Source organism: Falco punctatus (genome assembly GCF_963210335.1).
Source record: "Falco punctatus genome assembly, chromosome: 4".
Lineage (NCBI taxonomy): Eukaryota > Metazoa > Chordata > Aves > Falconiformes > Falconidae > Falco > Falco punctatus.
In genome coordinates, this window is record NC_137583.1 from 60,506,162 (window position 1) to 60,532,731 (window position 26,570).

Below are 26,570 nucleotides of genomic sequence, written 5' to 3' on the forward strand. Positions count from 1 at the left end.
CATTTGGGTGCCTGCAACTGCCATACGGATGTCTCCTGGGAGTATTACAGTGCCATAGGTCTGAAAGTGGCAGCTGAGCTCATTCTCTGTGCAGGCAACACACACACACTGGTGATACGTATCTGAAATACAGATGCAGAAAGTTAGATTTCAGAGCTAGATCCGAATTCAAGTATTTAATCTGAATACAGTTCACGACCCCAGTGCTCTAGAGGATGCCTCAAAGTGGAAAAGGTTTCGCTAAGGAACTGAATTCTTTAAATAAATAATTTCATTAATAAAGAATGTTATTAAGATAACAGAACATTCTTTTGTACAGTATTTTTTAAACAGGAAAAACAAAATAAACTGAGAATAGCCTTGGGTTTTCAGAGTACTCTGACGCAGCTTGTCCCGTCAGTATCAGAAAACGCAATCCCAGTGCTGAAAGAGAGTCCTTCTCTAAGTTTCCAGTTCCTCTGAAAATAAGAAAAAGGCTACGGATAGAAACACCTGATTTTAGGCATCCACTTTTGAAAATCAGGTATCACATAAAAAAAAAATCTGTCAGACCCAAATAACACTGTCCCTGTGCAAAATAAAGATCTAGTTAAGTTCATTTTTAGTTTACTTTTATTTAAGGCAAGAATTTACTTCAAGGCTTTTTTGTAATTACAATTACTGCAATCTTGTTGGTATCTTCAAATAAAATGGATGACTTCTATCTGTGATAGCAAGGATAGCAAGGTTACAATGAAAATGTGGGTCTGTACTTACAAGGTACCACTAAGATAACTGAGGTATTTTGATGGCACAGCAAATGAAAGCTGTCCAGTAACATGAACTGTCAAACATCGTATTTCTAGTTTTAGATGACAGCTACTTTGCAACTCAGCAATAAGGTGTAACTATATATCTTGGTGCAATTATCCGTCTACTTCTTTCAGAACTGAAAACGATTTTATAAATATTTGTTACAGTTGTTTATTACTGAAAATTCATGTAATTTTAAAATGACCGGCAAGAAAAATAAGTAAATTCTACTCAGTGAAAGCATCAGAATCTTAAAAAAAGAGAATTCATAAATTACAAGTCCTTCATACTGACAAGTCAATAAGCAAACTCAGAAATATTACTTCAGTCTCAATTTATCCTTGGTGAAATCTACAATCCTGAAGTGTTTCTAAGCATGCATTCTGAATAGCTTTCTAAAGGGAGTAACAAAAGCCAGCATCCTAACTATTTTTAGAGTGGAACTCAGTTAAGTTGGGGAAAAGGAATGTGTTGCCCACGATAGCCAAAGAACAGACTCCACTGTCCTGTCACACTGCAATCCTGAATTCTTACTCCTCACACTGTTCTTTGTTTCAGGATATTTTTGTACTACCCCAAAAAAAATAAAATCAAAAAAAAAATCCCTTGTTTGTACTTGTTCTAGCTTCAGTTCAGTTCACATTTCTCAATTATGAATGGCTGGGCTTGTATGCAACATTCCAGGTAAGCTCTTACGGCTATACAGAACAGCACTAAGCCCTTCTTTCTGTACTGAAAATACTTCAACATGTTCACCTAAGAATCACACTAGCAACTTGGCATTATCCTCTGATCACTGAATCCACCCATGCTGACCCCTCCAACTGCTTCCATCAGAGCAGCTCTCAAGTTACAGTAGAAACTTGTTTTTAGGGTTCAAGTTCATCACTGTGCCTTCCCCCCCCCCCCCCCCTTTTAAAAACCACACCTTAATTTCATACTACATCTATTATTTTGCGGTCATCAAGTCCTTTCTACACCATGTTCTAACCCTCCTTCGTATGGACTGTATCTCCTAAAGAATGGGTTTTCTGCTAACACCATAATGTTTTAATTCATTTTCACCTAAGTTGAGCAAGATTGCTCTTAATACTGACACCCGAGGAAAATTAATAGTAGCTTTCTTCCCCAAAATACAATCTGTTGTCATGTATACTGCAGCCAGTTTCTTACTCGCTTTACAGCTCTTCTACTAAGGCATGCTGACCCTAGCTTAGGAAACACCTTTCAATGTATTTCCTGGATGTAGCCCTTGGCATATGCAAAAGAAACTCCCTACCACATCATGCGGCTTCACAAATACAGTTCTTAACAACCCCTAATTGGACTTTCTTAAAAAACCTTTGGAAGAGGGAAAATTCACATGTACATATGTCCGTAGTACCCTAAATCATCTGTCAACTTTCATTTCTGATCACTTATTAAAAAACATAGGTAGTCATACTGACATAGGGCACTAATGAAAAAGGAACACCACACATGAAGCTGTATCAATACCTTCAGTTAAAGAAGAGCCTATACTCTTGAATTCCATCTTTTCTTCAGAAAACTATTATACGCGACAGTATTGGAGCCAATACAGTGCTAAATTCCAATCATACTGCAAACTATGTTTTCAACCAAAAAGCAGCGGTTTATGCCATCACCTATCTCTACAAGAGCTGACAAAAGTTAAGGATGCTGCAAGCACAGCAAATTTAGGACAAGCTGTATTCCTCATAGACCCAAGTTCTCTGCAACGAGTTTGTCACTGGGTCTCAAATGAAGCTTTTCCAGGTTTGACTTGAGGAAGACAGAGAAGACACTGTGCAGAGAACGCACACAACTGACGAGATGGGATTTCTGACATTCCCCAACAGTGTTAATTTAAAAAAAAAAAAAAACACCACACAATAACTTCCAATCTTTAAAATTCCGACTTTAGAGAGAAAAACTAGTTGTGGATCTGTTGCTATAGGTAAGACTGCTCCTGAGAAGCTGCTTTAAACCGAGCTATGGCAAGTTTTCACATTACAGGGGAAATACACTCAGTCCACATTTGACCAGCTGCATCAAAATACAAAGGAAATTAAGAGGGGTTTGAAAATTTTATATGGTTATAGCCAGTCAAGCAAAGCAATTCTTAATATCTGTGTTCCCCCCTCCACACCACTCAGTAGTAACTGAAAACAAAACGCATAGATTCTATGCTGCATCTGTGGGCTGCCTTTTAACAGGACTCATATTAAGAAGTCTTCAAACCTCGAGCATATAACTTCACATCGCTTTGCATGGATTAATACAACCTTTGATAGGACGATCAAAAATAAAGCTGTCTTTGCTTGGAGTTCTTCATCTTCATTTGGGAAAGGAAGTACCTTCTGCTCCCACTTAAGATTATACAACTAGACACGCTGAGAGGCTACTTTTGGAGATGCACTGCACTACATTCTTAGGCATCTTGTATCCAGCTCTTCCACAGAGTCATACTTTTGGATCTGTCATCCAAAGTCATCCAAGTATGATCCAAGTGATACTTTTGGATCTGTACCAGACAGTTCTCGGCTCCTCTGAGAATTGAGCTAGAGATAAACTGCACGCATTTCAGTTCATAACTATGTGCATCTAAGGGGCTGGCACTGAAGAGTCCAGCATCAAACATGAGCAGTACAGATCTGAACTAACTCAAATTACATGGTACTTATCCCTACTGACAGTTACTAAAGATCAGCTTTAAAACTTTGGCACTGAAATTCATGCCTCAAATTGATAAAGCATCATCTTCTGTTGCAAGTGCTAGAGCAACACTTTCATGCTAAGAAAGAACATGCTCAAAATATACAAGATTCTCTCTTTTTCCCCTTATGCACAAGACACTGCCATGTTTCACAATTGTAATTCATGTGCATTAAAAGCTGCATTTTTGTGTACAGAAAGAGCAACACACTTTATTTATATAGCATGGTATTCTTCCCAACTGTTGTGCAGGGAATACAGCTGTAGTTTATACTAGGAAAAAGCATACAGCTGCAGTGTCCAGTAATTGTTCAATATCTGACAACCAGCGTGCCCTGGTAGCAAACATTCCAAAGAGCATCCTGGGCTATATTACCAGAAGCAAAGCCAATAATCACAGGAAGTAATTATCTCTCTCCAGTCAGCATTCACACGTAGTTGCTATGTCCAGGTTTGAGCCCCCAGTATAGGAAAGACATTGGCAATTGCAACAAGGAAGATGACCAAGATGGTCAGGAGGCTGGAACACTTGCCTGGTTGCAGACAGGCAGAAGGACCTCTGCTTGTTCAGCCCAAGGGCAACAAGGCTTCAGGAGAACCTGGCAGCAGCTTGTCAGTACCTACGAGGAGATCATTAAGGTGGCAGAGCTGGGCTCTTGACAGTGGTGCATGGTGGGAGGATGAGACTGGAGGTAAGTAGAAATCCCCTCCATGAGGAAAGCCAAGCAGTACAACCAGTTGCCCAGCAAGGTTGTAAAATCTCCATCCTTGGATGTTTTCAAGTCCTAAGTAACCTAGTCTGATGTCATAGCTGATCCTCTTCTGAGCAGAAGGCTGGGGTCCAGTCAGCCTTCTTTTCTATTATCCTGAATAAATCAGCACCATTCGAAACTTTGTCACCTCATAATTTATACCCTTCTCCAGGTCATTATTAATGTGTTTAGAAGTATTAGTGTAAGCACAAACCCCTGCAGGACTGTGTCAGGGATGTCCTCCCACTATGAAAAAGCTGTACATCTTACAGAACAACAGCTTTTAGCAATAAGGAACCACCACAGAACTCTCTTGGAGAAAGAAGTCACAGACCTTAGCAATGCTCTTGGATTTAATACACTTCCAAATGCAAAACACAGATTCAAGATTTCTACTTGAAAAGCATCAAAGCAGACAAGTGATCATTTCCTCTCACTTGACTGCATACTAGCGTTTAGAATAGGGAGAGTAAAGCTGGCAGAGCAAAACAGACAAGTAAACAGCATTTTACTATGCTATATATGAAATGAAAGATCAAGAAGCTCCAAAAAACTAAGGAATAAGGAAAGTAAAGAAAAAAAACTTTAAAAGAAAGTGGCTGCATCAGTATTAAAAGAAAAAAGCGACTGCTATTAAATCCACCAGCATTTCTATGCAAAGGATATGCAAAAAAATAGTAGCTACAGACATTATGAAGAATATAATGAAGAATATCTCCACTTCTTGCTGTTACTTTACGGAATGCGTTCTTTCCCCTAAATAGAAAAAACAGCATAGAGAAAAGGTAGAGGTCACTCTTGGTAACACCACCCTGTAGAATATGTCTAAGAACACATTTAAGAGTTGAAAATTGAACTGTCAGAGTTTTGCTTGACTGTGTTTACTACCTACAGAAAAGCAGTTGTGTTGCACTTCTGGAGTTTAATTTCTGGAACAGAAAACAACTAAACATAGCATTATACACCCATCTTACTGCTCTGATGCTGAAGTATGTTAATGCGCATTAAAATGCCACACAGCAACTAAAAATCTTCCTCCTACTGTCCCACTTGGCAACTACTTTTGTTTACTTGTGGAAAGGACGGCAGGAATAAGCAGTAAGAGAACACAGGTGGAGACAAGTAGTTCTGCTTGCTTTATTTCTAATAACTCCATTGTCCCATCAACATCTATAAAGCAAACAAGGTGTTCCACCTGTTTTGGATGTGTCAACAGTAAGTTACCTGTAACAAACTATGCACACTAAAGGAAACTAAAATTTTTAGCTGTTCTTTCAGTTTGAGCTTGGCATTCATAGTATCATCTGCTCTGGCCATCTCATTTTTCTCAAAAATGAGATATTAACTATTTATTCTTAAAAACTCTGTGCTCTGTGATTAAAGTTCCCTCTAACCCAGCCAGCCGGACAGGCTTAGCGACACACTAAATTCAAGCTTATGAGAAAATGTCAAATATGTCTTATGACTACAGATTAATTGAACTCATTAACACAGCCCTCCACACCTATGATTTCCCCCACGTGTACGGTCTCCTCTCAGGACTCCTCCCTGGCTTAAAGTATGTGCAAGAGGATGACCCATGGGTTTTTGCTGGTTACTAAATTATTAAGAAATCATAAGTAGTTCAGAGGCTGGGTGCCTAGACTTGCTCATCTAGGGAAAAATTCCAGGATCTAACAAAGTATGACATTTCCAAAACTATATTCTGTGTGCTAGAAATACTGCTAGCTGAAGATAAAAAAATCTAGAGCCCTTCAGCAGGTAGCTTCCATGTGTCATTTACTTAAACTACCTTCACGTTAACGTCACTAGCAGCAGAGCCTCACTTCAAACTAATGAAGGAATTCAAATCAACACATAAACTTGTTAGCTTTTACATTCCCTTTTATATACTTAATGGGAATGTATTTATGTTCTGGGTAAAGGGGGAAAAAAAATGTTACACCACCTCCATGATCCTTAGTAACAGGCCCAAAATACCTTTGTTCAGGGTACCGAATTCTATACCCAGTAATACACTCAAAATTCCTCAAAGAATGACTGCAAGTCATTTTTCTTTGACCTGTATGGGCTACAGCAACGCCATTAAAATCAGATTCAAGAATATTTTTCAGCATTAGTACATGATGTAAAAACACCCTCTAGAATTAACGCCAATGGCACCAACCTAGATCATACTAGCATTCTGCCACTGAATGAAAGTATTATTAAACATTTTACAGCCAGGCTATAATAATCAGTTATATTGAAACATCACAGAGTCATTCCATTAAAAACTCTTTTCTGAAAAAATAACCTCAGAAGTCTCATTAATATAACAAACTTGATAAACAATCTATTTGTGTTAAGGCAGCTTCTTTGGCTAATAATAATTTCCAGGACAAGATGCCTATCTTAGAAGACAGAGCTAATGAATTTTCTCCTCCTAACTCATAGAAATACATTTGTCTTCTCACACATACATACATACCTTACGATTCAAGTAGCACACTTTTTTCCCCACCGCCACTGCCAAAACACAAGTATATTTAAATGGCAACACTTGCATGTTTTCATAATTCTCACCAATTGTGCAGACTCTCTACTGGACATATCACAGTTTGAAACTCAGCCAAAATTTTAGACATGTTGCTGTTGTCAAATTCAACAGAAACTCATCGGCATCAATTCTTCCCATCAGCCAAACACATTGAAAGTACAGTTACAGGTAATGGAAAAGATGGGATACTTAAGGCATAAACAGGCACTTAAAAATCAACAGTCAACTGTGAAGCACCACATTTCAGTGACAACTGTGGAGCCTAACAGTGGAAACCACACCACTATAAACCAAGAAGGTGAAGGGGGAAAGAAATCTTAAGACACATGCTGCTTCCATCCTCTATACTAAACTCAGCCATACACTGATTTCAACGCCATCTATACACATTCTACTTGCTATGGAGAGCCCAAGTGATACGGAAACAGAGGAACTGAAACAACGTTCTGTGGAATAATATTTTCCAGTTAATCAAAATTTTCAAAGCCAAGTTATTATCAAAGTGCTCAAATATTAAAACAGTATAAAGCACTGGGCTCTTTCTTGGAACTGTGTTGATGGTAGTTAGAAATAACTTTTAACATATTCAGTTAATCAAGAAATTAGAAACCTCTGTGTGGGAAGCAGCTCAGCAATACTGCAATGCATATTCAACACCAAGTTGATGAAACATCAACATGACCTTTGTCACCATCTTCATAGACCAAATTGGGCCCCAAAGAGCAACAGATCAAAGCTCCCGAACATATGAAGCAATTTCACTTGTCATGTGATGACTAATAAGGGGGTTACAGCAGTAACTTATACCAGGTCATCTCCACCTAGCTGTATGCTTACCTGCTAGAGTGATGCAACAACCAAAGCTGTTATTTATCACATGCATAAAAACATAAACTACAGTCATGACTTTCAAAGTCTCTCCTGTTCCTGTGTTATGTTATGCAAATTCTCCCACATTAATGTTACCAGGAAGTCATTTGACATGTTTATAGGAAAGCTTCAGTGGTTTTCAAAGTAAGGAGGAGAATGCAAAGAGTATTGCAGAAGTTAAGACTTTCTAATCGAGTTATCACTGCCCTCCAAAATGAGGAAAAATATCAAATTAAATAGGGGATAGTGAAAGACAGGAAAGGAGAAAACCCTGCAGCTAAAAAAAAAAACACTTATATAACCTTCAAATAAAAGCAGTCAGCTTATACCAAATGAAATGTTTTCTTTATATAGTCTTCCTTAACCCAAATTTCCATCTATGTCACCAGAACTGAATTCTCACTTATAACTTCACTGGCAACATGCTTCAGATTCAGTCTCCACTCTGACATTACCACCATCTCCTCTGCTGCTCTGCTTTCTGCTTCACCCACCCCTCAAGCCTCCTCAACATCTCTGAAAACACTTCTTTCCAGAGAGTCTTGTGCTTATAAATTCAAACACATTCAGTATCCCTACATCACAGCAAAGATTAAGACGTTCATTACAACCCTACGATCTCTCAGTTACATCCTGCCATCTTGTCCAGTCCCTCTACATGACCAGCCATCCAAAAAACCCCAAGATGGATATGCTTGTCTTGGCCTTTTAATCAATAGCAGGCTTTGTTTGCTGTCAGTTCTTTCACTTGTCATTAGATTTTCTCAAATCTACTTTACACCTTAATCTAATCTTTCTTAATCAGATGTCTGTACCTTCCACAAAGCGTGGTGTTGCCCTTTTGGTCAACTGCTACCACAAAGCAGCACACCAGTGTTCAAAATGAATTATTTGGACTTGTAACTTAATAGTAACTTTTTACACTTCTGCCTTTCATGCTTATTTTATGTAAACAGAAAAAGTGGAACTCTACAAAAGTTGTTCCTGTTCGGGGAATACGCATCCCTCTATCCACTTGTCTTTGCCAAGTATTTGGAGATGCCTATTGATTCCAGATGGATTCACCAGGACCAACAGCCAGAAGATGACTCACCACTTCTTAAAGTTCAGTACAACACCCATGTTTACAAGTAAAGATATATTTTTAAGATGACTGAATGATGCCAACATTTTATATACTTAATTCCATTACATGTGCACCTATCTTTGAGCCTTGTATCTCACCCCACTACCACAAATACTTCTTCATTCAGTTAAATTCTTTTCTAAAATATTTAAGAAAAAAAAAGCAATACTGAGAAACCTATGCAAAAGTTATTTTTGAGATACAAGAAGCCATTTAAGATATAAACTACTCCAACATTTCAGCATATAGATAAAAAATCAAAAGGCATCAATTTTATTGATAAACTTGCATAAACATTCAAACAAAACTAATTCAGTATTTGTAATAGGTTTGTTCTTAAAAAATCACCCATGCTTCTAATCAGCATTTTCTTCCTGGCCCACAATCAGAATACCATCACTTCTGGTGTAAAAAATAGCCTGTGAAGATTTTGTCTGGAACATAAATTTAAGGAAGCAAAACTGCTCAGGAAGAAAAGCACACTACCAGCAGGAGTACAGTGCTCAAATCAGTGTTCTCATTTTATAGCCTATAGGGGACAAATGCCAGCAGGAACCACGCTGCATTAGTTCATACAGAAGAATCCCGAACACCTCTCTACCCCAAAACAGGACAAGAGGATAAAAGGCACAAAAAGAAACCAGAGAAGAAAACAGAGCCAGTGGTGTTAGTGTGAAGCTGCAAACAAAACAAAAAAATCAAAGATATGACACAGTTGCAACTACCTAAAAAGGACTTTCTGAACTGCTGCACATTATTTTTAGATTCAGATTGACACACATATACACAGCAAATAACCATTGTATCACTAGTAGCAAAAAATAATAAAAAAAAAGCACTCCACATTTAATTTTTAAAAGTGGTATGGTACCAAAAAAAGCCTTCTTGTATAGTGAATTGCATTAAGAATTAGAGAAACTAAGTTTTGCTAAACATCTGGCATCTGAAGCCTACCTCTGAAAATATTTAGTCTTTCAAATGGAAGCGTTTGACACTAATAATCATAGAACTATATATTACACCAGCTTCAACATCTGCCTGGACTTCCATGGAACAATTATAATAACACTTTTGCATTTTAACTTATTCTACCAGGACTGATTTTTTTTCATTAGGTATTTATTAAGTCATTTCCAAATGTACTATAGTAGTTCTTAAGCCTTCCAACTTGTAATTCTATAGTCACCAAATTGTTTTCTTCCACAGTTTTCCCCACACTACAAACGCAAGCACAGTGTGTTTATTTTGTCAAGGAAACCTCATAACCAAGTGTATGTGCATGTTTTTACAAACTCAAAATCCAGCATTTTGTAAATGGAAAACATAACATCAAAAGTTAGATCTAAATTTTAAAAATACAAGCTAATATTCCAGAATAGAAGATTCAATCTGGGAAAAGAGGAGTGTAAAAATATTCTAAAAAGAGTATACCCAAGGGAACGCAAAGAAACAGAATCACTGCACTTATTTGATTTGCGTTTTTCTGAAAAACAGTTCACAACAATACTAGCAGAAAATGGAACACTTTATAATTACATTGTATAAACAGACATACCAACAGGACACAAGGGAAAAGCAGTTTTCTAAAAGCTTAAATATCTTCCATAAATGTTCCAGGTCTCAGCGAACTATAAATGCATCTAAAGCCTAAGAAAGGCAAGCCAATTACGTGTACAAAGTAACAGATAGTATCAGACCAGCACAGAACATTGTCTGGCCTTTAAATCTCTCTCATACAAATGCTGACAAAGTGCAGAACACAGACATTCCTCTATATTTTGTAATCAACTAAAGTTTCTTTTTAGAAATATGCCCTTTTTAGTCAGAACTGTGAATGATTCTGGCTTTATTGAAGTCAAGGCTCTCATTGACTTTGAGCAAACTTACGGCTGTGCCGTTCTCTTATACTGGGTCATCAGTTCTCCATCTCCACTTTTACTTCACTCAATCTGAATTTTAAAAGTTCATAGAAGTCTGAAAAAGTCTGGGTGTTCTCTGCAACTGTTTCAAACAACCAGTCCTCTGCATGGCAGACTCACATTTGAAATGCCGTGCTGAAACTAAGCTAAGGAGTGAGCCTTCTATAAGTAAAAGAGCATCCTCATGAAGCAACAAAATACATCATTTTCTTGCAGACAGACACCCTCTTGAAAAAAAACAGGTACCATACAGACACTCCAAATGAGGTCAAGCCTGAATGGGCCCAAATTAAATTAATCATTAAAGCACAGAGACAGTCACCTCGAAAGCAGATCAAGGATTTATTTTTGTAAAAAATCATCTTCTACTACCCTTGCTCAATCTATAAATGTGTCAAAAACATTTGTCTTTTCAAGGTGGAATTAGCAGAAGTTGGCACCTACAGACAAGTACCACCAGCAGAAGGATAACAAGCCTTTATTTTTTTTGTTACATAACACAACCTGATGGAAAACTTTGTAGCTTGTCAGTTCAAAGAACAGATGAATTCTTAACTGAAGTTAAACTTAGTGTGCCCTTAGGACTCCATCAGAAAGCACAATCTAGAAATTCTGTATCTATTCAAAGCAAATGAAGCAAAATTGTAAAAGAAAAGTGAAAAGGGTTTTCTTTTTAACTACATCAACTTAGTTTGGTTTCTCTTCTCCCATGAATGTATCATTTTAGCTTCCAGTACAGATTGTGCCACACAACTAGATCTCCAAAGACAAAACTCCCAAACTGCACAAACCCAACTTGCTCCTTACAGACATACAGACACTTCCTCCACTGTAAAATTATGCAACAAACATCAAATCCTTCTATTAAGTGCTCCACTTCCCCCAGCCTACCTGCAACTGGAACGAAAGTCTTGTGCATGTGTCAGAACATGGATATGTTCCCTCCTCCAGCTGAGGGGCTGATGATTACACCCACTACCCACACAACTGTCTTTTTGCATATTTTAAGAAATTATAGTCACCATATAACTTCATGACCAGCAAAAGCATGAATGATTAGGACGGGATGTTGACATAATGGTACATGTAAGCAACATACTCTGTGTACTTCATTATGCTTAAACTAACCACAAGTGTAATCAAACTTGCAATATACTTTTGCAGCATGTGAGAATCACAAGGACACTCAGCTGTGGATGGCAGCAGTTCATGCACTCATAAAACCCTGTGGTCTTCCAACATAAATTAAAGACAAGATCACAACTGTAACAACGCATGATTTAAAAGGCAAAATTGTCATTATTATCCCCACTGATTAAACAATAATATAGATGGTTTGTCATCAATATTAAAGATCAAAGTACAGTTTCAAAAGCAAGAATATTCTGCCTCCACTGTCCAAATAAAGCAACACTGCACCTCTAAAATGAAAGTTATTTATGTCTATGTGATTTCTTACATGACTACCAAGGGGAAGAGTTACCAATTGCTTTAAATAGGCTAAAAAAGTTTTAGGGAAGTGACTGCAGCATAGATAGGCTACTTCTCCAAGAATTTATTAACCTTCACTGTTTGTAACAGTACCTGGAGAGGCTGCACACAGCCATTCCTTCAGACTCAAAATCTGTGCACCCTACCAGGTACAAAAGCACAATATGTAGCATACAATGTATCTGAACAAGACTGGTGAATGTAAGTAGGAGATAATTAGCACACAAAGAAATAAAAATGGAAGAACGGACACTAGGGAAAAAGATACCTGCTAGCATCCAGAAGGCAATGCATGATTTGTGTATACACTTGCATTTTCATAGCATAAAAGAGACTAGGATAATGCTTAGAGACTTCTTTAGAAGAAAGTATTTCCTTTTATGCCCCTCTCATGACATTCCACTCACAAAACACAGAAGATCCAGAAAATCTTGTAAAGCGACAGTTCTCTTCATATGGACTTGTTTAGCGCTCCAGAAAAAAATATTCCAGAAATTTAATACTTCACCAGAAGAAAAAAGGTCTTAATTTCTTTTCTGTTTTATAAATCCCTATATCAATACACTAGGGGTCCAAGCAAGTCTCTGTTATCAAAGAACCTAGCCATAGGCCTACATAAATCAGTTAACAGTTGTATTTAATATTGTCTCCCGATACAGCTCAAAAATAATTATTAAAATAACTAAACTGTATTTGAATTCAAGAAATTCATTCTTTCTTAGAAAGCAGTAACTGCAAAGAGAACGCAATTACCCAGCTGAGTTTGGACAGCATGTGCACAGAAGACAACACTGCACATCTCCTACGTGCAGCACATACTTCCTTCCTTGAACTGAAGCAGAAGAGACAGAAGCCCCATCAAAACACCTCTGTCAGCTTTGAATAGTCCTGAAAACAATTACGAGGCAGTCAGAGAGGAAACCACAACAGCCCTGTCCATTTGCACGTTGAAGTGTAGCGTTGCACTTGGCTACAGAAGGCTGAGTTAGATGGGACAACACAGGGTTCTGCGCTCCGCATTGCTCCGCTTGGGGAGCCCAGGGCATGCAGCAGCACTGGGAACAACACGAGGGGTTAGGGAAAACATGAAGGTTACACACATCCGTGGCAAACAGCACAAGACAGGAAGGTCTCAGGGTCACAAGCGGTAACACGAAATCCCAGGCGCACCGCACAGTAACACGGCTGCACTCGAAGGCTGAGGTGTTGAACGCATATCGCAGGGCACAGGAACACACGTTCGGAAGCACAGCCACGTCCTGCATGTGTGCACGCTATTTCCCCTCCTCACGGCAGGCACAGCCAAACCCACGGCGGGGTAAGGCTGGGCCCGCCCCCGCCCACCCCCGCGCCCCCCCACACCCAGCCCGGGGCAGGGAGGCGCACACCGCTATGCCCACGCGGGACAGGCCACCCGACCCGGGCTGGAAACGGGAGCTGGGGGGCAAGGGGGCAAAGCAGCCAAGGTCAGGCAGGGAAAGAGCGGGACAAGCCTGCGGCTGCCAGGCGACGGGACGAGGGGGGGGGGGGGGGGGGCGCAGCCAGGCGGGGAAGGGGGGTCCCGCGGCAGCGCGGCCTCGGGGGCACCGCAGTGACAGGTCAGGGAGGAAGGCGAGAGGGTGCCGCGGGGGCCCGGCGGTGCCGCCTACCGTGTACTCCCGCACTTGGCTGTGGAAGTTCTGCTCGCGGATCGTCACCTCGTCCGCTTCCATCCTTCATAGTCCCGCGGCCCCCGCGCGCAATGGCGGCCGCCGCCGCCGCGCCTGCTCCTGCCCCCCCGGCGGCAGGCGGGCCACCATGGCCAGCGGCAGCGCCGGCTGCTCCCCCGGGACCTGGCAGCGGCTGACTGGCCCCGGCAGCGGCGCTGGCGGCGGGCTCCGCCGCTCTGTCACCGTCCGGCGGGGCGCGGAGGAGGAGGAGGAGGAGGAGGAGGAGGAGGAAGGGCGAGCGGCACCGCCTCAGCTCCTCCTGCTCCGTCACCACGCAGCGTCCCCGCGCACGCCCCGCCCCAACCGCCCGGGGGAGAGGCGGGGCTCAAGGGTAGGAGGCGTGGTGAAACCTGGCGAGGCGGGGGCGGGGCTAAGGCTAAGCGGCGGGAGGGCGAACCGGCGCCCAGCGGAGGGGCTAAGAGGAAGGGGCGGGGCCGGGGTGAGAAGCGGGCGCGCAGCGGGGTGCCGGTTTGACCTGCAGGTCCGCGGCCGCCTGGGGCCTGCCGCGCGGAGCCCGGAGGGGCGGGGAACCGGAGGCCCCGGAGGCACCAGGGGTGGGTGGGGAAGAGCTCCGGGTGCAGGGCCAGGGGGGAGCCCCGCCCCCAGTGAGGGAGGTCACCTGTGAGAGCCGCCCTGGCCCCGGGGGTCGCCCGCAGGGTTCACCCGCGCCTGCCCGTCAAGGCCCGTCAAGGAGACGGTGCGAGGAGGGGTCACAGCCCCGCTGAGGGAGCAGGACAGCCGGCAGTGCGGGGGATCCCGTCCGGGACCCTAGCTGAGCCTCCTTGAACTCGGCCCGCCCTGTAAATGCCTCAGAATTTTCAGTTTGAAAAATGGTACTTAAAACTTAAGTTACAACTCGTCTTCTACTTGTCTGGAGCAGCTTTTTATCTTGGAGTGGTTTCTGCTGACAAGTTGTTGTGCTGGGTTTTGGCCAAGTGCTGCGGTAGGAAGGCACAACCCCCCAGCTGTTCCTTGTTCCCTCTATACACACGGGCAAACCTCTTTGTTTCTGAGTTTGCAAGTAGATCAGTTGTCTAAATATACACAAAAAACTATTAATCTAGGACACTATAAATTATAGATAGTGATTTAGCAAATCAAACACTTATTTCTATCCAAATATCTAACACTGTTCCAAGGAAGTTCCAAAAATAAGGATCCTTGCTTTCTGCCTGTTTACATCTATTGATACATTCATTATATATGATATTCGTGCCAATTATAATTGAGATTATATTCATTCCCCAGCCTCTGGCTCATTTTCTGGGTTAAAAGCAAATGGTGAAGTATTTATTCAATTTTGGAGTTAGCAAAAGTAATCTTTGACTGTCTAACGCATTTCTTGTAGTTCTGAATGGATGCAGAACTTCCTTCAGCTTCAGTATGACCAGAGTTTCACCCTGGTTCTTTTGATACTTGAGAAGATACAGACAAGGCACATTCAGGCAGAACCACGCCACAGGCATGTGATGGGCACTTGACACCTTAACCAAACTAGCGGTAGTTTGGTACAGGCTGCAAAGGAGGTAACGGCCTGAGCCACAGCCAGGCCAAGAACTCCTCTAGGAAACCCACAAAAGGGCAGAGTGAGACATCGATGCATGTGAGCTTGGAACAGGGATCATGCAATTAACACATGAGTAGCAGTGGTTTTTTCCAAGATTCATTTATCAAGGAACAAAGAAAGTTGTGGGTACAAGAAGTCTCATGCATACCTTTCCCATTGCATGCAATTGGAGTAGGAGCCAACCACTTTATCACGTAAATATGACAGCCTAAGCGAGCTGCCTTTGAGCTCTCCGTGCCTGGCAGCATGGCTGCACGCATGGCGCTGACCTCTGCTTTTGCTGGAACACCCCTCAAGTTCACTCGTCAAGACAGAGAGACCTTCTACCCAAAGGTCTGTCATTACTGAGTTCAATTCGCATTCTTTCCAAGTTGCAACCGGACTGCCCACCCGTGACTCCCCTTGAGCTGGGATACCTCAAGGTTTGAGATTCCTTGCCTGAGACCAAGAGATCCTTCCTTACCCAAGGAGGAACCTCTCACAACAGATTCTTGTAAGTGACTGATAGCATGCTGAATTAATACTAATGAAATACATGTAGCTTATTCCATTAGACATAAACCATTGTCCAAGTCTGAGGCTAAGATTGGACCTAGCTGCACCTAAGCTTATCAGAAGTTTAGAAAGCAAGAGGGTCCTCTCTGAAGCTCATGACTCAATGGGAGGGGCTCTCTTACCCTCTTGCATCTCCAGTCTCTGTGTAAATCGTCCTAGCCTGATTTAACTCTATTTTCCTTTGTATGTTTTGTCCATGTAGTAAGTAATTGAATGACCTTTGTTAAGTCATGCCTTTACAAATTCATATTAAAACTACCTTTGCTAGATACCTTTGACGGTGATTCTTTGAGTAATCCTAAGTCACTCATCCGCAACAGGGTGTGAGACGGCAGAAATATCCCTACTTTCTCTCCTCCTGAAGTCCACTGCTTGAGGAGAGAGACTTTCTAGGTATTCGCTGAGGCTGTAGGAACAAGGGAGGACCATTAAAAGTAGACCTGAAGGAGCAGGGAGTACAGTCTTTTAGATGCTTCTTGGGAAAAGCTGTCCTGTTTTATAGCTATTCCCCACATAGCACTAGATAGTGTCTGATAAACAGATGAGTAATAATATTGTCTTTTTTTTCAACTATTCCCACTTATCTTCAATCAACTTTTCTTCTCAGGGTGCTGAAATTGGTGAAAGCATCCATAGCTCATCCAAGAGGAACTTTACATGAGATTTGAACTTTTGAGAGTGGCTAGGGCTGTTCCCCTCTCGGGACTTGGCCCAGAGAGCAGTTTAACTGAAGATGAGGTTTATGGGTAGAAGTAATATCTTTTATTGTAACAACAATATCTTTTTATTATAACAACAAACAGCTAGAAAAAATAGACAGCTGTTTGGTATGCAGGAGCCTGATCCTAGAGAAATCAAATTTTCTCAGAGCTGCCTATAGAAATGTTTGTACAGAACAGATAGGTTCTCAGCTTCTGTCACCTTGTTTAAAACACCTACAAAATAAATTGCAGTGGTATTATAACCAGGGAGTGAGGAACCTAGCATTTAGACCTTCACTAGATTTGTAATTAAGACAGAAGTGGTGCAGCCAAAACAAACCAGGTCTAAGAACTGGGAAGACCAGAAGGTCCCGTCAAAGGGGAAAAATGGGAACAACCAAGAGATTAGGCCAGCAATCAGTATGTTAAATATACATACTAATGCCAAGACAAAGGAGTAGCATGGCTGGAGTTCAGGCTACAGTCAAGCAGCAAGTTGATCCAGGCAACAAGGATGATGCACAAAAAGCAGATAGAAAAGTGAAGCAGTTTGAGGAAGAAGAGACAGTGAAAGCCATAGTTAGGAGTCAAGAGAAGGAACTAAGATTAAAGCAAGGCAATCTGTTGGCTCTTTGGGAATCTCTGCCAATAAATACCAATACCTGCTGCCAGTTGCTTAGAAATCTAGGCCTGAGGTGAGATTTAGTTCCTGAGCTACCTGGGAAATGATTCACTCTCACGGTTTAACCCCAGCCAACAACTAAATACCAGGCAGCTGCTTGCTCACTCCCCAACCCCGGTGGGATGGGGAGGAGAATCAGAACAAGGTAAAATCATGGGATAAGAACAATTTAATAATTGAAATAAACTAAAATATATTAATAATAATAATAATAATAATAATAATATAGTACTGAAAAGGGAGATAACAAAAAGAGAGAGAGCAATAAAACTCAAGGGGGGGGTACACAACAGAAACCCCCAAAACGAGTGATGCACAATGTAGCTGCTCACCACCCACTGACCAATGCCCAGCCAGGCCCCAAGCAGCTATCTCCCCCCTCGCTAACTCCCCCCAGTTTATATACTGAGCATGATGTCACATGGTATGGAGTATCCCTTTGGTCTGCTGTGCTGGCTGTGCCCCCTCCCATTTTCCTGTGCCCCCCAGCCTACTTGCTGAGAAGACCTCAGAAACTGAAAAGTCCTTGACTTAGTATAAACACCACATAGCAACAACTAAAAGCATCAGTGTGTTATCAACATTATTCTCATACTAAATCCAAATCCATAGCCCTGCACCAGCTACTAGGAAGAATATGAACTCTGTCCCAGCAGAAACCAGGACAGTCACCCGCTGCTAAGGATGAGCTCATTGAATCTGAAACTAAGTTTATTTCATTAAGGAGGTCTGAGAGTCGTATCTAGGTGCCAAGGTTTTCGTACATTTCTAACTTTATTTGCAGACTTACTAAACAGTGCTCTGAAAGAGAAGGTTGTAAGGAAAATGACTTGTACTTTTGTAGCTGTTCTAGAAATAAAATTAAGTTTAAGATTTAGCAGAATTGAACCTTTTGCTTCCACCTGGACTGTATGTTTTCTTTTAATCTATTAAATTTGAAATACACCTGAGGAAGAGATACAGAACACGATTTGTCTCATACTGTGGACTGGCAAGTTCTTTCTTCCATTTCTAGCAGACGAATCATCAGAAACATGATACACATTTATATTTGCTAAAAAGATGGGGGGGTGGGGGGGTGGGAAATAGCGTCGATCCTTTCTTGGGCAGAAGTTATTGCTAGTTCCAAGGTTCCTTCACAAAGAAAGGTCATGGCAGCCACCACAGCAAAATCTATTTATATCAAAAGAAGTACAATCTACAGTAGGAAGCTCTTGCAAACTAACAAAAAGGGTGATCAATGAATCCATTGTTTTTTGACAGGAGTACAAAAGTCATATTTTGAGGCATACCAAAAGAAAAAAATCAAAAAATAAGCCTGAGGTTCCTTGCACCGGAGAGTGGTTAAAAGACCTCTAGATGTTTTTCATCCATACTTCAGATAAAACTAAAACTGTGCTGGAGGGAATGTCCTCAGCAATCCTTAAGACCTCCTCAGTCAGCCTAAGGAACTTGGTCTAGGTATAAGCTATACATGATTTAGATGTAAATAGAAAATTTTCTCAAACTGTTAATGTACAGCTACACACACACAAAAGGAGTAATGAAAAACAGACTTCATTTAGACTTACATTTAGTGGTGCCTAACCCCTCAGCATAAAGGTTGGGAATTTAATAGATTTTCTCAGTTTATTCCTTTTCAGCCTAGTTTTAAAAGTACAGTTTTTCAGCTTCAGGATAACTCAGTAAGTGTCTGGTATCCTGAATCCCCAAGGGGGAGTTTACGCGCACTGGGTGAACTCTGAGATTCTCCAGAAAAAAATGTTGGAATATTCAAGCTAATAAAATTTAGTTGAACTGGCTAAAATTGAAATTGCTAAAGTTGGAACTGTTTCACTGGGAAGGTTCCCATAGAATTTGTCAATGGTTTTTAGATCCCTCTCTTTAAATGTGAAATTGGCACCATGCCTTTAAATCTAAATTTATCTAGCAGCATTTGAATAAGCGATGCCTTCTTTTCAAGTCATTATTCAGCCAAATGCTGCTTGGACTAAACAGAAAATAGGAAGTTATTCTCTCAGTTAACATGACGACTTACATTATTACGCTCAAGATACTGCGTAAGAGTTGGCCAGATTGAAGCCTGAAGCCCAGTTTAGTGTGTTGCTGAGAGTGACCATTGATTTTAAAGAAAACTTAGGGTAAACACACCACAGATAATAGCCAGCACCTTATATATTCAAAAGCAATTATGGAAGACAAAAAGAAAGATTGAAAAATTAAAATAACTTGATCATGATATAAAATAAATGTTATGCTAACATAATTATATACATTAAGATTATTTATTGGGTAATCATTTCAATGTCTTATATTTGGTAAGCTAAAGCATAGCAAGAATTACATTATAACTTGCAAAAGCCAGATCGATCAGTCTTGGATCTGGATTCAACCTGAAATATTGCTGACTGGTATTTCATTTCTATTTTCTCTTTGTTTGCTTTTTTAAAATACAAAAGCATTACTTTTTTGTTGTTGCTCCAAATACTTCCAGCCTGTATCTTCATTGTGTCAACCAAGTAACACTAACTCCCCATCTGAATGCTATATTAGGGCATTATATATGTATATACATGTATTTTGAAATATATATATTCAAAATATAGCCAAGGGAAAGAAATTTAAATTAATAATTAGAATGTTGGCACAAAAAATGGATATGAACTAGTTCCATATAGACTCACATAGGTATGTGCTGGATTTTATATATATATATATATATATATATATGTATGTATATTCATTAACTCATTGAGGAATCTATACCCAGAAAGTAGAAGAAAAAATGCATCAAAGTCATACAGTTTTGAACAAGCTTTTGAAATGAACATTTCAGTAAAGTATCTCCACTACTTTTGACTTAAAGCTTGGTCCAGTTATAAAATTCCGTCCAAATATAAAATTGCTTTCAATAACCAAGGAACTGGATTCAGCGATGAATAAAACTTCTAGTCCTTAGGTTTGCTTCACTGATAGGTGCCTAGAGTCAGAAGACCTCTGCAGAGTTTATAGTCAGAGGCATAAACTCTGCAGGAGTTCAGTGTTGTCAGGTAAAGGAATAAGGCATGTCATGAAGCTAGAACAGTTTCAGTTCCATATCTAGGCAGCATGAAGTGACTAAAAGCTCAGTTTTGTTTCCATTCACCTTTACTGTGTCTTTCATGTCCCACTGTGAGGATTCAAAACACTCCTCAAAGCAAAACAAAAAAATTCCAACAAAACAAAACAACAGAAAAAAAGAAAAGAAAAAAACCCCACCATACTGCAGCTTAAACTTGGTTAGGAATGAAATAAAATTAAATATTCAAGGATATGTGGCTGCATACAAAAGCCAAAGTCCACCTACTACACAGATATGAAGAAGCCCAGGGACATGTGCTCCATGCTGTCTATCCGTGGTGGATTTGGCCGATTCTTCAAGTAGGTATTTATTGGTAAAACGCCTACACTCCTGCAAGGGTCAACATTGTTACAGAGTCGAAAAATCAAAACCAAACAAACAAAAGGAAAAAAAAAAAGCCTCACTTTCACTAGTCTATGACTTTTCCGAGCCCAGAAATTAGTGTTTGATTCAATCAGCCTCTGAAAGGTAGAGTGTATGGATCAAAGGAGTGAAAACTCACTACTTTATGATGTGTTTGATATTTAATTCTTCCTAAGCACAATTCACCTCAAAATCTCCTTTTCAGTCAGTTAAAAAGATACACTCTAAGTAAATTTGCTCTTTAAAGATTTTTCTCAACAATTAACTCAAGGGGGTTTTCTTCCTTCTCTGAATTCTCCAAACTTTTTTTGTTTGTTTTTTTTTTATTGTCTTATATATAAAAGACAAAATATAACATACTTATTAAAACACAGGGAAAAGAACTGATAGCAGTATTCTTGGCTCAGCTTCAGCCATTCTATGAACAGATGTAAAGTCAACTCTTTATTTGATGCTCTCTATTACAGACCATTTTAATCATTAAAGAGGAAAATAGCACACAGTTTCAGAGGTGAAAAACATGATTACTTCCCAGAAGCAAATGGGATGTGCAATTGAAGAAACTTAAGTCTACTCCTGTCTTCCTGCTATCAGAGGTCTGGCTGTAGGTGAAAAGCTCCTTTGTGGTAGACTTAAAGTGAGATTAACAGCTCTCTACCTTTGTTTTGGGTTGCCATGCCCACTTATTTACTTATAAAAAGCCAGTTTTAGGGACATTTTAATCCAAATGCTATAGCAATCATTCCCTTGAGGCAGAAAATAGTGGCTACCTCTGACCTTTGCTCATATCAACCAGCAGCAATCCATAATTTCTATTCTGAATCGTTGTTCTCCAGATACAGCCCCAGTTCTGTAGATAGGACCTCAGTTCCTTGTTCCTGGTGCATCCATGGGCATTTGGCTGAATTCAAACTCTCTTGTTGTCTGCTTCCCAAACATTTCAGATTGCTCTGTATGATTAACTCATCTTTGTAATTTACCACTCTGTGATTTCCAGTATTTGCCAACCTCCTTGTGGCATCAGCCAGCAGTATGATCAGTGATTTGTTGACCAGAATAAATACATTCTTAAAAAAACAAAACAAAAAAAAACCCAACAAAAAAAACCACAAACATTTCCATCCCTGTTTTTTTTATCCAAATCAATTTTTCTTAAAATTTTTCTCATAATTTTTCTCACCTTTGGGAACTTCCTGACATACTAAGTACATCTAATATTCATTTTACTGGTTCCAAGTGTTATGTTTGACCATATGGAATAAGAGCTTGCCAATATAATGGGTTGGTTCCATGGTAACACCATAATGGGATCCAAAAGAGTTATTTGAGAGTGAAGTTAATATTTTTTGTGTTAGCAAATAATCATTAGAAATTTAATGGTTTTTTTTTACCACTGGTTGAATAATAGTACCAGCATATGTCTCTAAAACCAGTGTCACAAATAATTTTTCTGTTCTTAAAGAGCAGATGCTTTCTTCTCTCCTGTGCTTTGTCTTCAGTTTATGTTTAGTTCTGATTCTTGAAGTGCTTACACACTACCATTTTAAATTACTCCATCCCCTGCTCCACTGTGGTTTGTTGTGTATGTAGCACTGTAGCATTACATCGACACAACATGCTGCACTACCTATAGAGTCTCACTCATCACTACATCTGTGCTTTCTCTGTGAGTTTTGTTGATTGTTTCCCTTTCATTGTTTCTCTGTCCTTTTTGAATATTCTCCTTTGATTTGTGGGCCATTCACCGTCTTTCATTAGTCTGCCCATTACTATTGATTCTAAAACATGTGACATGCATTAGCTGCATTATGAATTGTGAAAATGCAAATATCCACCCAAAGCATCAGTTCCTGACTACTTAACATGGCTGTAATCATCATCCTTTAAAAAAAAAAAAAGAAATCATTAATCTGCTGAACCATCTGTGCTCATTCTGAACTATCCTCAAGTTACATTTTCTAAGTTACATAGTTCTGAGAAACGAAATTTTACAAATTTTGGAGAAGATAAGCTGCACTGCCAAATCCTTAAACAATAAAAAAACCATCTTTAGTATCAGTTAAATAATTTTATTTTTCTTTCTTAAATTCAGTATCTGACTCATCATGACTAAGATGCCTGTACTGTTAAATACCACACGGAAGGCATTTCTAAAATCTATCCAGTATTAAACTACATCCATTTTTCAGTCTGGTTGACAAAAATCACATTGTATAAATTTAGTCTTTGAAATTAAGCCATGCACTTTTTATGAAGGACTTTTATCCAAAATGCTAGAAATTTTAAAGGAAATAAATCATCTTAATTTCTAAAATTAATAGGTGCAAGATTTATTCTTAAATCATGGATACTCCTTTCTAATTAAATTCAAATGTGTTTAATGCATCTCAGGAGTGTTAAGATAATAAGTAATCCTTTTCTGGAACTTAACATCCTCGATCCCTGTCAATAATTATATTGGGTGACTAATAAAATATGATGCCAGGCATTTTTTAAATCTTTATCTTCTTCCTCTGTCTCATTAGCAAAATGAATAGGTTTGCTCCACAGGCACCACCTAATCTGGAGAATTCAATGTTGTTCAAGGACATTGCAAATAAATTTCAGCAGGTATTCCTTCATGCGATGGTCACACATAACACACTTTTACAATACCCACCAGTTGCCATGCTAAAGCTTCTCTTTGCTGTATAAGCTTATTGCTAGTGTCAAAGGCCAGAAGGCCAAAAAAGGCCACTGCAACTGTCAAGTCTGATCTCCCGACCAGGAGAACCTTATGCAGTTATCCCATCAAAGTCTACACTCTACACAGAGCTCCAATGATCAGTATTTGATCCACAGAACACGTAGCACTCATGCATTCCATCAGTGGTCTATCAGAAAATGCTGACATCGCAAGAAGAGATTATTTTATAACATAAGACAATACTTATTTTCAGAAACTGGACTCAGATCTAGCAGGCCTTTTAACAAAAATCATGCCAGTAATGTGAAATTAGCTAATTTGTTCTTGAGAGTTTAACTTCTTTTCTCAAGTAGATATTACATTACAGTAATTACACCTCCAAGTAACAAAAATGTGGCAGGATCATCAACCCCTGGGATGATATATCGTCCTCTGGCCCTCATATAAAAGCAAGAATCATCTCTAGTGCCTTTAACTTTTGGGTATATCTAAGTATTCAAATGGAGGACTACAGATATTTCATACTGTCTTGAAGGTAGGAGTGTAGAACAAGGAATAGGTTGTGATTCATCCAACTCTAAAATATTTTCATCTTCCTAATTTTAGGTCCTGTGAGCCACACACTAGATTCAAATTATACCCACCCTGCCAGAAATTGAAACTGCAGAGATACCCCATGCTGAATGTTCCAGATATGCCCATGCTACAAGGCACACATAAGATATTTGACCCTATTTTATATGTGGTGTGTCGCATAGAGTATCTTGAGTTGGAAGGAACCCATACTCCCTGCTTCTCACAGAACTACCTAAAACTAAACCATATGACTAAAACCATTGTTCAGATGCTCCCCGAACTCTTGACAGGCTTGGTGCCATGGCAACTTCTCTGGGGAGCCTCTTCCAGTGACCACCCACCCATGACAACTTCTCTGGGGAGCCTCTTCCAGTGACCACCCACCCATGACAACTTCTCTGGGGAGCCTCTTCCAGTGACCACCCACCCTCTCCGTGAGGAACCTTCTCCTAACATCCAGTATGAACTTCCCCTGATGCAGCTTCATTCCATTCCATAAGGCACAACTCTGAAAGTCATTATCACACTGCACCTGCTTAGGTTTCTTGCAATTTTATTGAGCCATAGCCCTTGGCCTGGGCAAGAAGAAAGGTCAATCTATGCAACATACAGTAAAGCATACAGCTGTCCTACAAACCTCCAAATCCAAGGTTTGTCTAGAGACTACTGTCCACATGCTTCTCGTCTGTCATTCACTTTCTTCACTTCCACCTAATCTGACTCACATACAGAGGTTGTTGCCAAGGACTGTGCCTTGAATGCCAGGCCAAACTTCAAAAGAAGACTGAAAAAAACACATGAGAAAATATCTCATAAAGATCAGCCCTTCTTCCTGAAGTCAGCTGAAACTAGGCAGACACTTATCAGACACCGAAAGACACAGTTCTGTACCTTCCTGTGTTCCTTGGGACACCTGGAATCTCTCAAAGTACATTCAGACTAAGTACAAGCAGAGACCATGCTTAGCCTGTTCCTTGGATCAGGCTGTCACTGCCCTGAATGTCCCAATAGGCCCCAGCTCCGCCGGGAACGTCCACCTATGCCACATCACCTCTGGGTAGGTGGCAGAGATTAGCCACATCCAGCTAAGAAAAGCCCTCACCCTGCCTGATCCTCACTGAAGGTGCTGGGGAATAGGAATTACTCTGTGTATGAGGGTGTTGCAGAAGCTTTCAGGGCTGTGACCTGCCTCTGTGGCTGGGCTTGTATCCACCAGGATTCTAAACTGAGCCTGGAGCTGTGGGCAACCCTGTGGGAAAGTTCCTGTGCACACATCTCTCTAAATGAGAGACATGACAGTCTATATTCTCATTTTTTAAAAGTCCAATATCACAGTTTAAGAGTGGTGGAGTACAGCTGCTATGATGTCCAGGCATATCCCTTTCCCCTGATCTCATAAAGCTGAGGATGCCACCAGCTACATTAGAAATGTTGCAGATGCTCTCTCTGCCCTATTTTCTGCCTGGATTGTCTAGTCAAATAGCCTTGATACCTGAAAGTCTCTTAACAGCCTGATATCTGAGGCTGCTTTCTGGATTGGAGGATTCATGGAGGCCCCTGAATTCAGAATAGGTCAACTATGGAAGTTGCCTGTCAGTTCCCCCAGTGACATGGGTTTAGTATATGCCACCATGGATAACATGATGCCACCATCTTATCTGTCTCAGGTTTTCCTATGCTCCAGACAGAGGTGTGCAGGTGAGGTCAGAAGTATTTCATGACAATGCCACTACTCCCTGGCCGGTGTGTTTGCTATTCCTGCACTAAATCCCATCCATAGCATGCATGAAGTCATCCCAAGCCTTCTCACTGTTGGCTGAATCCTACACATGCAAAAGATGTGTCTCCTGGTATTTCAACAGGGGAGCAGCAGAAGGGAAGGTCTGCCTACATTACTGGCCTTCAAGTTGCATTTTGAACTTGTAACTGTAAGATGTCTTCTTTGCCTGACCAGGTGTGCCCTGCTTTTCTACCTGCTGCTAATGACTGAAATGAGAGGAGTGGGACAACTCCCAGCCTTAACCATGTAAGGTTGAAAGTGTCAATATTCATCCTTTCATCTCCATCAGTGTATGATAATGGTCATTGACCCCATTTCTCATCAAAGATGTGGTCATGCATGGCTCAACGTGTAATAATGATTACCTGACATAGAAGAGCATCTTCTCCCTGGCCCAAGGAAATAACCATACCTTTGGCCTTGCTATAGGTGTCCTACAGCTTTATAACCTCTAGCCAGTTGCCCCTATTTTCCACATGTTCTGCATTGATATGGCTGTTGCAGTCAGGCTTTCCCAAAAGCTCACCTTGTAGAGAAAAAAAAAGCATAGAGCTCCATATGGCTCCATCACGTGACAAGTTCAGAACTGCTGATGAGCTTAGCTCACCACAATATGCTGGTTCTGT

General features: G+C 40.4%; 1 protein-coding gene across 3 annotated transcripts in view; it reads right to left on the reverse strand.

Annotated features, from left to right (window-relative positions):
• The window catches only part of LMBR1 (limb development membrane protein 1), a 79,288-nt gene extending 62,721 nt beyond the window's left edge, over positions 1 to 16,567 (reverse strand). Inside the window, exon 1 of one of the 3 annotated variants that reach the window (XM_080385853.1) lies at positions 13,854 to 16,567. In XM_080385853.1, the coding sequence (XP_080241979.1) occupies positions 13,854 to 13,916 (63 nt within the window). In that variant the 5' untranslated portion in view covers positions 13,917 to 16,567. The remainder of the gene's footprint in view (positions 1 to 13,853) is intronic. The other 2 variants (XM_080385854.1, XM_080385855.1) reach the window with 2 other exon arrangements.
• Positions 16,568 to 26,570: the final 10,003 nt, after the last annotated feature.